Source organism: Mangifera indica, chromosome 18, assembly GCF_011075055.1.
Source record: "Mangifera indica cultivar Alphonso chromosome 18, CATAS_Mindica_2.1, whole genome shotgun sequence".
NCBI lineage: Eukaryota > Viridiplantae > Streptophyta > Magnoliopsida > Sapindales > Anacardiaceae > Mangifera > Mangifera indica.
The window spans coordinates 7,910,753-7,924,084 of record NC_058154.1 but is presented as its reverse complement, the minus strand read 5'-3'; the positions used below and the strand labels follow the sequence as shown (position 1 = coordinate 7,924,084).

The window sequence follows — 13,332 nt, the reverse complement described above, 5'->3', positions numbered from 1 at the left end:
TTGATCATTTGCTTCCAAACAGACATAAGGTGATAGATTGTGAATCGTCTCATAAATCCAATACTGCAGAATGCACAATATGAACGGGTTAGTATTAATAATTGTCAAGATGAATGTTGACTTTATTCATTATATGATAGTTACCTGGAAAGCAATCGGATATCCCAAAATATTATAACTAACATGTAGGAGCGGACTTCTGTAAGGTTGGTAGTGTTCAACACAATATTGATACTTGTTATGAATACCCTTCCGCATTGATTAAATTGTTTTATTTCATGTAACCGTTCCCCATGGGTGCCGACTAAATGCATCTAGATTGTCTGCTAAATGCAAAAAATTATCAGGTATTCTTGTTCTGTTGTCTGCCCCTAATAATCTTATAAATGTGAAGTATAGTACCGCGAACTTCATTGCGCCGCTGTCATTGTCTCTCCACATTTGATTGTCAACTGTTTGCTCGATCTCCTCATAGGATAACAACCTGTGAAGGCAAGGGAAGTATTCGTCTCTCAGTCGAGGCGTCCTTGTGCAATCAACATAGTTGGACACATCGATGTCCTCCCCGAAAATCAGACCATTGACTAGCGCAAACTCTACAGGGCTGAATCAAAACTCAACACCATTTATTCTAAACCACATTTCTTTTTTTGGGTTCCTGCGATTAATTATCCGAAGTAACATCGATTGTATGAAAATAACACTAAACCGTGGCTCTACCAAATCTAAAAAGTGCCTAAAACAGGTTATCCGAAAAATACCTCTCTGAGTAAATATTAGTTTATTCCTCAGTATAGTCATAGTGTCTATCTTCGTCCGAAGTGACATGTGTATTTGGAATCTATACCCATCATGGAATCTGTATGCCCCCTCTTGGTAATTAATTGTAAATTCCTGAAAAATATATTAATTTGTTATCAATCAAAGATCAATCAAACAAACTAGATTATTATTATTAAAATAACATGGTTGATATCAACTAATATAACATTTAAATAAAACTATTGTCTGTATTTCTTAATTTGTTGGATACTTGAATAAATTTATTATTTAACGAAATATTATTTATTCTAACAAAATAATATTTACTCTAACCAAATAAATATTTTTTAAATATATATTTATTTATATATAACAATTCATATGCCAAGTAGATGTTAAATAACTAACAAGAAATATTTATTATTTAACAAAATAATATTTAATATAAGAAGAAATATTTTTAACAAAATATATATATTTATTTAAATAAAAATTAAATAAAAACAAAATAAAAATATATGATTAAAAAAATGTGAAAAACACAAAAAAAAAGCTGATAAAGGGGTGACGCCAACCCTTATAAAGCCAAAATAAAGGGGCTGGCATCGCCCTTTTATCATTAGCTTTAAAGGGTTGGCGTCGCTAACCCCTTAATTAAAAGGGTTGGCCCCTTATATTTACATAAAGGGGTTGGGCGCCAACCCCTTAAATTTAAAAGGGGTTGGCGTCGCCAACCCTTTATTATTACAGCCCAACCCCTTAATTTTACAAGGGTTGGCGTTGCCATTAAAAATGGGTTTTCTGACAGTTTTTTCATTTTAAAAATTGAACCAATTGGCTAATTAACAATATTGTTACAATTGTAATATTTAACAATATTTTGATTTACTTAATTGAATTCCGATAGAATTAAATTGAAGTGATTTAGACTGAATTCAAATTGAATTAATTTTGGTACAATACAATATATAAATTATGCTTTTGTTTTATAATAAAATCTCACATGTTGTTCTGCCATTATTTTATCTTTGCAAATCCAACAAGTTTCATCGGCCGATTGCTCAATGAAATTTTTTTCGTGCAAAGTATAGATTTCTCTCTCTTTTATTGTATGTGCTATATATATATATATATATATATATATATATATATATATATATATATATATATATATATATATATATATATATATATATTGATGTATTCTTTGCATATTCAACACTAAGTACTTCAGTGTATGCTCTTCATGGGTGGTTTCTTGGATTACCTTTTCATATGCTGCTTTAAAAATTTCAGCTGATAAGATCAATTAAGTTTACAATTTTTATACAGTTAATCTAAAAAATTTAAACTCAATAATTTTAAATTCATTTGATCTTATCTAACACATAAATATAAATCTTGTTTCAAATATTGATATTAAATATCTATACATTTTTTCTCTCTACAGTGTATTAAAAGTAATACTAAAAACTTAGTTTTGGTTTCTCAAGGTTGAAGATAAGGGCAATTTAGGTATCATATCCTATAAAGTGGTAAAAATGTTTAGAGTGTAAAAAGTGTAATATAAATATATACATGGGCCTAAATGAGAGTAAAAATTTCAATTTCCCTTAAAAGTTTCCCTATTTTATGTCTCCTAGTGTTAAGAATAATCCAACCATGGAGTATTCTCTCTCACTTTTTTTCCCCCTTAATCTTAAGAATGTTGGGAGTACTCTCTCTCTCTCTCTTATTTTTTTTTTTCCCTTAATCTTATTAAGAATGTTGATCTCATGAAGGTCAAACCACTATTTCTCACTTAAACTTCAATGTCCGATGTTAGTTTTAGCAATTTTAGAGTTTTTTTCTTTTTCACTTTATATAGTATATAATAGGGTTAATATCACTTATACTTTTAATAGTGTAAACAAATTATATTTTCACTCTAAATACTTCATTTTTTAAATCATATTTCCTCCTTTTTCTCCTCCTTTGTAAAAGGAGTTGGTACATCTATGCATTACTTTACTGAGTTGTCTTCACCTACAACATTGACCAACAAGGACTTGGTTGAATTTACTTGATTTTGTCAAGTTGAAAAGCTTAGTTTCACTATCGCAAGAGATTAGAAGAAGAAAAAGATGTTGGAGGTCTCATTGCCACTTGTGCAGGCCTTAGAGTTCAAACACTACTAGCCATCACCACGCCTAACATTTTTAGCTACGGCCCATGCCCTCAAATTTAGAAGCTACTGCTTCTAGATTTGTCAGCTCCCCTTTGACGTTGCTCTTGTTATGTTTACCTAGAAGAGAGAGCTAACTGTAGCCACTGTTGCGCACATGCCGACCATTGAAAGCATTAACAATAGCTTTCAAGCAACCATCATCGAAATTTTTTACTTCAACCTTAACCTTTTGATTTACTACAATTTCCTATAACTATTTCTCATCCAACTCCCACCTTTTGCAATGGGTGAGATTTGGATCTGATTTAACCATTTGTCTGACCTATTGAATATGAAGTTAAATTGGATTGGACCCTTGCACAAACTAAGGTGTGATTTGGTTATTAAAACATTCATATTTAGTTTTTTATAATTATTAATTAGAGATGGATGAATTTTTTATGATTTTTTCAGGATAAATTATTATTTAACTTCAATCATGAATGGTATTTTTGTTGTTTCAATAATTTTGAAAATTTTAATAAATTTTACTAATAAATTTAATATATGAATTAGCAAATAAATTTTTTAAACTTGTCAAGTCATTGAAGGTTTGCTGGAAATAACCACTCTACCTTTTAAGAATGAGCAATTGCTCATTTTACTTTATGAATATTTAAAGATTATTTCGATAATCTATTTTTATTATTAGTATTATTTTATTTGATTTATCAGTAAATAAAGATTATGATAATCAAAGAGAATAATCAAAAAATTTTAGTAATAAAAATTACTCTGGTAATTTATCTTTTATTACTAGTATTATTTTATTTGATTTATCAATAATAAAAAAATTCTAGTAATCAAAGATTACTACGGTAATCTATATTTTATTACTAGTATTACTTTATTTGATTTATTGATAATAAAATATTTCAGTAATCTTTTATTATCAATGGTGATATGACAAGTAGTATAGAAAATAATTTTATTACCAACTATACTTTATATATTAAAAGATTAATAAAATAATCTTACTTTTATTATAACTATATCATTATTTATTAAATTTTTATGACAAAAATAATCTCATTTTTTATTAATATAACAAGTAAGATAAAAAATATTTTTAAATAATTATACCTAAGGACATTTAAATAAAATAATATATTAGTATTATTTTTTATCTTTAATCAAATATAACAATTATTTATGCCTACTAAAATTTACCAAATATAGTAAGAATTTATACCTATGAATCTTATAGGTAATTTATCTTCAAAATAATATTTTAATTTTAGTAATAAAATATTATTCAAACCGAACGCTCCCTTAAAGTAAGATGATGGTAATAATTCCCTAAAATCAATATAAAAAAAAAATCTAATACTTATATCAATAAAACTACATATACAATCAATATACATAATTTTGTGCACAAATAATACTATATTATCATATGATTAAATTGTTTTAAATTAGAGATAAAATTACCTTCAATCACATGATGATATATCATTATTTGTATATAAAATTATACACATTATTTGTACACTTAATATTACTCTATTGATGTATTAACAATATTAGATAATATTCAACACCGTGTAAAATTACCATTTAACCTAATAATTTAAGGCCAAAAGACTATTTCCCACCCAATGTATAGTGAAATCCCAAAGTGTCATCCTTCAGCTTTCAAAAACCCAAACACTCACCTATAAATTAATTTCTGTTAAAAATCTTAGTTAGGATTAAAGGCAAATTCATTTTTTAATAAAAATATTTAAAAACTAAAAATTTATCATATTTTTCCCTTAAATATTAAAAACTAACAGTTTCTCTTTCACCCATAGTCTGAAAACTAACCTTTTCACCCCTAAGGTTTATTTTTCTCCTCCTCTAGTGATATCTTCACTCCGACCATAAGCTAGCTTCCCACCATCTTCAAGGTAAGTCAATCTTCTCTCTTTGACGGTCGTTTTCCTTGGACAAAGACAAATTGTCTTTGTCCAATGAATCGATCATCATCTCATCAACCGAATGAAGATGATTCATCTTTGTCCAATGTCAGAAGCATAGTCTCATGGTTAGAGACTTGTCATCCAGACGATTTTCTTCTGGATTTAATGAATCTAGAAAAAAAAGTTTAAACGCGTCATCATTTAGACAACAATTTAGGGTAAGAAATGCGACAACCTACGTCGACGATTGTTTAGGGTAAAAAGGAGATGTCATCAACGCTGAAGATGGTAACCGGAGGTGAAGAAAAAAAACCTAGGTTTTGTTTAGGGGGGGGGGGGGAATGTGATTTTTTAAACCCAGAAAAGTTGTTGGAGGGGATAACTTTGTGAGTTTTTAAAACCGAGGAAGAAATTAATAAATTATATATTTTTTATAATATTATTAAAATCAAAATTTTGCCCCTAACCCCTAATTGAGAGTTTTAATAGAATTTGACTCATAGATAAGTGTTTGAATTTTTGAAAGTTGAAGAGTGACATTTTAGAATTTCACTATATCTTAGGTGACAACAAGTCTTTCGGCCATAATTTAATAAATGACAAGTGAATAAGAATAAGTTAACAAGTAGTGGATCAGTAGGCAAATCAATAGCACCATATGTTTAAACATGTATTTTTCTCTAATTTTAAATACAATAAAACTATATACATAAATAATATATGTAATTTTATAGATAATTAATGATATATCATTATATAATAAGATATTATTTTAACTATAATTTTAAATTATTCAATCACATGATAACATATCATTAATTGTGTATAAAATTATACATATTATTTATGTATGTAGCATTTCTCTTTTAAATATCATATTACAAAGAAATCTAATTAGAAGCCATGCATGCATATATCTATGCATGTGCTGTAACAGTGATTGGCAAAGACAGGTGCATTACTCCTGGCAAAAAATATTCATGAAGGAACAATAAAACAATAGTGGGACATTAAAATTTTTTTCTTTATTCATATTTGATTCTAAATCTAAATATATAACTGAATGTGTTATTTTATAATAATTTTAAAATACCAAATTGAAGACCTATAAGTTGATTAAATTACAAAAGAAATAACAAGTTGATGTGTTATTTATAATTATTGACAAGCAAAACATACAAATTGCATAATTATTTATTTATAAGCAGAGGGGTCATCGAATCTAGGCAATGAGCTCATCTGGATTTTCACTTTGTTATTGTGTTTTTCCTGGTGGCTGTTTAGAGGAAAGTGACACTCATAATTATAATTATTTTATTGTTTAAATTTAAAATCGAATTTTTCTATTGTTTATTTCTTGGCATTAGTTGTTAGGCTATAGTTTGTTGTTTAATATAAAAAATTAATTGTTTTGTTCAAATGTGTGGCTTTTAAGTTATAAGAGAAATAAAGAGATTAAATGGTAATCTTAGAAATCATATAGTTTACTAGTTACTTTTTAAAGAAATTATTAACATGACTTTCAAAATTTTAATTTAATATGGACAGATTGTATTGTAAGATGTTAATCTACTAGCAATTTTTAAATTATCAATAACCTCCCTCAAGTCTAAGAGACGAAAATTTCTTTCTCTGTCAAGGAATAGATGAAAATGAATTATCTTTGTCTCTTCCTCGATATACTTCGTCTACCAAAGAGAGAAAAATAGTGGAGATAATGGCTATCATCGGTGCCAAAGATAGTGACCGAAAAGGGAAGAAAAAATCCCCTTAGATGTGTCAGGGAGGGGGGGGGGGGGAGTCACTTTTCAAAACTAAAATAGTTAAGGCTGGGGTAAAATTATAAGTTTTTAAAATCTGAGAAAAAATGAAATAAAATTATATTTTTTTAATATTATTGGTAAAACAGCAGTTTTATCCTTAAAGATAATAAAAATTCTAAAAATAGTTTAATGACAAATAAGCATTTAGGTTTTTAAAATCTTACGGATGAAAGTTTAAGAATACACCGGAACTAAGGTGGGAATGAGTCTTTTGGCCAAAAATTAATTAGTGATGCTGTTAAAATGCGTGGCTTGTAAGTTATAAGAGAAATAAAGAGATTAAATTGTAATCTTAGAAATGATATAGTTTACTAATTAATTTTTAAAGAAAATTATTAACATGATCTTTAAAATTTTAATTTGTGATTTTAAGATGTTAATCCCCTAGTAATTTATTAAATAATAAAATTATATATACACATTTTTAAGTATATAATTAAGTAAATAATTGATATGTCGTCATATAATTGGATGATTTTGAATTACTAATAAATAATACTTAATCACATAATAATATATCAACTGTGTTCTTAATTATATACTCAAAAGTGTGTACATTTAATGTTTCTTTTTTGTAATTATCAAAAACCTCTCTCAAGTTTTAGGGGAAAAAATAATTGAGTCCCTCTACATATAGAAAATCACAAAATTGACCTCTAGTATTTTAGTATTAACAAACAAAATCCATCAATGTAAATAGAAGGACATCATGAAGAAAGAGGATTGAAAGATGGGCAAATTTAAAATTTCATAAAAATATTCTAACATTGGGGAACAATGTATATGTAAATATACTAGACTATGATTCCTTCACAAGTTTTCATGAAGATGGAGGTACATACATGCTCCATTTTCTATAATATTTCACAGCCTAAATACATCATAAATTAATAATGGCTATTATTCCACATGTTGGGCATACCCACTTCAGATAACAAGCTTTCTGAGCTAGATGATCCTTTTATATTATCATTAATATTGCCTTCAAATATGGTAAGCTGGTTCAAAACGGCTTTAATTACCTTATCGTTATTGTCACAGGAATATAAGGACTCTAAAGCTGGAAATATTTGGCCAGATTGGGAATTAGAAACAATGTTGGCATTGTTTGGTTCAAAATGATGAGAGAAAATGGGGTTGGCAATTTGGTTTGGGGAGAAAATGGAGAAGCAGGACACTTGCTGATCACAGCGATTTAGACTGTTATTTGGTTGAATTTGGTCAAAAGTGATGTAAGATTCCATTAATAAAGGGAGAGATGAAGAGCATGTGTCACCATAACTGCAGTTTGCTCTTGTTTCCATGGCCATGGTTATCGGTTGGGCGCCAACTTGACCTCTATTTTTGTAGGACATTCGACACAGGACCCAATCTTCCTGTTTATACAAAATACAAAGGATGTCAAAAATATCATTAGATAATTTTTAAATAGGAGAAAAAATAAATAATCACATTATTTAATATCAATTTATTATTTTATTTTATATAATTTATTTATACATATAATTTTATTGAGAAAACAATCATCCATCCCCCTCTTTGATGTGACATATTCTTATTCATTTGGTTGTTGTATTACAATAGAATACACAAAGACTTTCTCTAAGAGCGAATGTTTTAATTATCAAACTCATATAGGTTTTGAGAAAAAATAATACTATGTATATCTATTTTAAGTATATAAATAGGTACATATTTATTTATGTTATTATATGTTTAGGTATTATTTTATCTTTAATTTAAAATCACTTAATACATAATAACACATATAAATTCATATAGGTCTAGAGAAAGAGTAATCCTACACATACATATTTTAAGTATATAAATAAGTATATATTTATATATATCATTACGTGATTAGATATTACTTTATTTTTAATTTAAAATTACTCATCACATGATATCACACATAAATTTGTATCAAATTGTATATTTAAAATGGGTATATAAGATTTTATTGTCAAAGAAAAATAAGAAACTTCCACATAAATATTTTTGTAAAATGCAACTTGCGCCATGATTTATGCTATAACCTAAAGGAATTTAGCATCAAAGTTGGGTAAAGAATTCAATAGAAATTAAGCAGTACCTTGGGAGAAGAAAGTGTAGGAGGGGCAGAGGGTCCTTCAAGCCTGAACTCATGCATAACCCAATCAGTTTTTCTTCCTTTAGGAGCTCTCCCTTGGTAGAAAACCAAAGTTTTTCTCATCCCAACCAACCTGCCTTTTCGCCTGATCGCTCTATCTTTCCCTGTGGCTTTCCAATACCCAGATGCCGTCGCTCGATTTGTTCTTACACCTGTTGCATATTTTCTATCGCGCTGGCTGTAAAAATACCACTCCTTTCCTCCAACACGTGCACTTTCTGCAAATTGTTTGCACAAAATTACCATAAAAACTATAAAATTAAACGTATATATTTTAAATATACACTTAATTAATATTATTGTATAATTAAGTGAGTTTAAATTAAAAATAAAATACTTTTTTTATCATATGATAATATTTATAAATATGTATTTATTTATGTGTTCTAAATAGATACACATAATATTATTCATACAAAAATTTGATCCGCTGTATCAGTTTCCATATCAACTTTCAAATTCCCAAATTTATAATGTAGAAGTATAAAGTATTTAAATGTTAGTATCATATAAGCATATATCCATATAAAATCTTTTGCCATCGTATGATGATTTCATAATATAAAAGACATATAATATATGATAACATAACACCTTAGAGATTTGAATTTTGATATTTTCGTTGAAATCTGAAGGTAATATTAATATTCTATGGATTAATATCAACCATAATAATTGAAAAATAATTAGTTTGAAAAATTAAGAAAAAAACAAAAAGATTTCATCAAGCAGGTGATACATATGGACAAGGGTTATTGGATTTGGTAGAAAAAAAAAATGATAATAAAAAAGAAAATAATAATAATCCAAACCCTTTTCAACTTTAAATGTAAAAAATATATATATACAAACGTGTGGTGGAGGATAATATTATGACTTTGAATTTTGCATTATTAAATGTCTCTATCGCACTCACGACTATTGGCTAGGACAATGCCAAGAGTGTCAATTTCATATCAAGCTATGAAAGTGAAATATATAAATATATAATTAATTTATATAAATATATTCGGAAAATAATATTTGACCTTGCATAACCGGTTTAAACACTCAATCGTTGATTTTTTTATAGTGTAAAATAAATAAATAATTCGATATTTTTAAATCCTCTAGTTTGTGTAACATACGTAATTCATCTATATTACCGTGTGTATTTAAAATTGAATAATGTTATATATACATTAGCGTGTATAATTCATCTATATTATCGTGTGTATTTAAAATTGAGTAATGTTATATATATAGGTTTTTAGTATATAAAATAGGTATATAAATAATGTAATATTATATAATTAGATATTATTTTATATTTAATTTAAAATTAATTAATTACATGATGATATATTATTTATATTTTTACTTTGTCTATTTAAAATATATATAGTTTTATTGTTTAAAATTTTTGACCAAAAAATAAAACATACATGAGGAGGATAGTTATTATTTCACAGCTCATATAGAAGAAGGAATCAATTTAGAAGAATCTTGAATTTAAAAAAAATCAATTATAAAAAGAATAGGAGATGAAATATCAGAAATATCTATATATATGTTTTTAAACCGAAAAAAATCTTTGTCCAATTATAAAAAGTTTGGCCTTTGTATACCATCAAACAAATAATAGTAAGATCGTCACATTAGATCAGAATTAATCATACTGAATAGAGTATATCCAGATCTAATGATTGATTCTATAACTATTGAATTAGGTAAGTTAAAAATATGATCTTAATATATCGTTAGAAAAGACTTAAATCTATGTTTATCGTATACATAAAATCTCGTTTTTTACTACTCAAATTACTCCTTATGAGTAATAATTTAGTATTTGATTATAAAAGAGCAAATCAAGTAAAAGTTACCAATTGAGAAAAATATGAAGATGTAAAAAAGTTACTAGACTGAAACATAAAATGTCATTTTCTGTTTTTCGGTACCCAAGTATTAACATCTGTGTGGGTTCAGTTACTGCATTCTGGAAATTTATTTATTCGGCAAAATGGAACAGATCTGGTGAAAAACAAGAAAATTAACATTCGTTCATTTTGCATGAAAAGGATATAAACATGATGGTAATTTTGTCCACTATTCACTTGTCAATTTGTGGACCTTGAAATTGTATTGAAAACCATACTAAGAACTGATGAATCAAGGGTTCATCAGTATTAATTAAAAAACTCATGATAATCTCAACCGTTCATAAATTACCAAAATAAAGAAAGTTCTTCAGATCCTATCTTTTAATAGATAATCGCATGAATTATAAGCTTTAAACTATTTTCATCAACCACAAAAATAATTATATCCATTTATAGCCAATCCGGTTGCTCTCATCTCACCCTTAGCTAGACAAAAGTGAAAACAATAATATTCCGAGCTTAATTCATAATAATAAAAGGAGAAATTTATATTATTTAACGTCACATTTATAATATTATAATGTCATTTTTCCATAAAAATACTGAGATTTTTGCATGCAGTGAAGAAATATGTATAGAAAGAAACCAAGGGAGAAATAAAACAACAGCAAAACTGTGACACTCAGCCCACTGTTAAGGTATTCTGAAAACGAATCAAGATGAAAGAATTACCAGGAATATCCCAAGGCTCACACTTGTTGAGGTCAACTTCAATCAAGAGAAGAGTGTCACAGTGATTAATCTTCTTGATCAAGTAATCACAAACCAGTTCTTCATCTTTCGGATGAAACCGAAACCCAGGTGGCAACTTTGCCTCCACCATGCTTATGTTGCTCATATTGATTTTTTTATTTAATTTTTACTTTTTCAGAAAACAAACAAAGAGAAGATAAACTAATGAAGAAGAAAATTATAAGTTAGTGCAGAGAGATATGTTAATGCAGAAGGAAGGGGGGCAAGGGTGGGGCTATAAATAAAGGAGGGTCAACTGTGAATTCCGTTAAAGGAGGGAAGGTGGCTGGGCTTGAATGTGATTTGATCTTTTAGGGATAGATGATGACGTGGATATCAATTACTGCCAAATAGCTGACGTGTAACTTTTGGTCATTATTTTTTTCTGTTCCTCGAAGACTTTCGAGATACATTGGGTCCACATGCTGCCAAATTATGACAAAAGATGGGCCCTATTTTTTTTTTAATGACATTGTGTTTTGGGATATTAATTTTGTAGGGTCGTTACACGTTTATATTACATTTTTTATATTTTAAATATTTTTATTAGTTTATGTGTTAAAATATTTATCATATTTTTATCTTTAATTTTATAAAGATTCATATTTATAATTTCATGTGAAATATAATTTATTATTATTTAATATTATGATTTTATATTATTATATTATTTAATATTGTTATAATGTAGTTTGAGTATTAATAGTTAAAATTAGGAATGAATTGATGATTATTCAAATTTATATAAAAACATAAGAAGAACGGGTTGACATTAATGCCAACCTGTTTTTTGTGTGTTTTTTAAATCCAAAATCACACAAAAACGAATTGACGTTAACACTAATTGTTGGCATTAACTCATTCTTCATATGCTTTTTTATTCATATTTGAATCTTCATCATCTTATTTACAGTTTTAACCATCAATATTTCAACTACATTATAATAAATGTAATCACAATACTAAACAATAGTAAATTATATTTTACATGAAATTATAAATTTGAAGATAAGGGCAGTTTAAGTATTACAACACATAAAGTGGTAAAAATATTTAAATTATAAAAAGTATAGTATAAATGTATAAGTGGGCCCCTTTTGGGAAAAAAAATTCAATACCCCTTATCTTTTTTTATTTGGCCTCTAATCACTTCAAGATAGCCCCTTTTGGGTGCATTCTTCCTTATAAGCTTGACATTTCAACTTAAATATTTTTGTTGATGTGAGTTTGCGTTATCATTTAATATAGGTAATTTAGAACTTTACACAAGTTATGCTATGTTAAAAGCAATTAGAATTTGATAAGATTTTGATGTCTGTTACAATATGATATAAATAGAAGAGTAAAAAAAAAAAATAATAAGATACAAGTTTTTTAATATGGTTTGGTCTAATGGTCGAAATTTCTAGATCCACAATGATATGCACCTCATATAGGGTGAAAACGATGAGTGATTTTTAAACTAATGCGTCTATAGATAACATTTAGTTTCAAATGTGTTTGTTTATACGTATCTGCTTAGATCTATTTCTCAAAGTGTGTTTCTTCTGGGCAATCCTTTACATTTATAGGACTCATGATGAGAAATTACATCTAAATTAGAATAATCTAAGGATTTTTAATTCAAACATGATTTTAAGGATTTATTTTTATTCTAATTGAACTAAAAAGGAATATATATAATGTTACGATTATTTCAATTGGGAGGATGGAGATAGCTTTTCTTGGTTGATACAAAAAAGAGATAGGAAAATTCCTGTAGAAGATTCTAAATAGATTTCCTGCTAAGCAGAGGTCTTATCATTGTTTTGAGTTAAAATGTCCACCCATATCCCTT

General features: G+C 27.3%; 1 protein-coding gene across 1 annotated transcript; it reads right to left on the bottom strand.

Moving 5' to 3' along the window:
• Positions 1-7,418: 7,418 nt before the first annotated feature.
• Positions 7,419-11,733, bottom strand: LOC123201828 (NAC domain-containing protein 21/22-like). Its single transcript, XM_044617392.1, has 3 exons — positions 11,436-11,733; positions 8,788-9,062; positions 7,419-8,071 (listed from the first exon to the last, which is right to left on the bottom strand). Exons 1-3 carry the CDS (start codon positions 11,599-11,601, stop codon positions 7,583-7,585), a joined length of 930 nt encoding a protein of 309 aa, XP_044473327.1. The 5' UTR covers positions 11,602-11,733; the 3' UTR covers positions 7,419-7,582.
• Between the last annotated feature and the right edge of the window lie 1,599 nt (positions 11,734-13,332).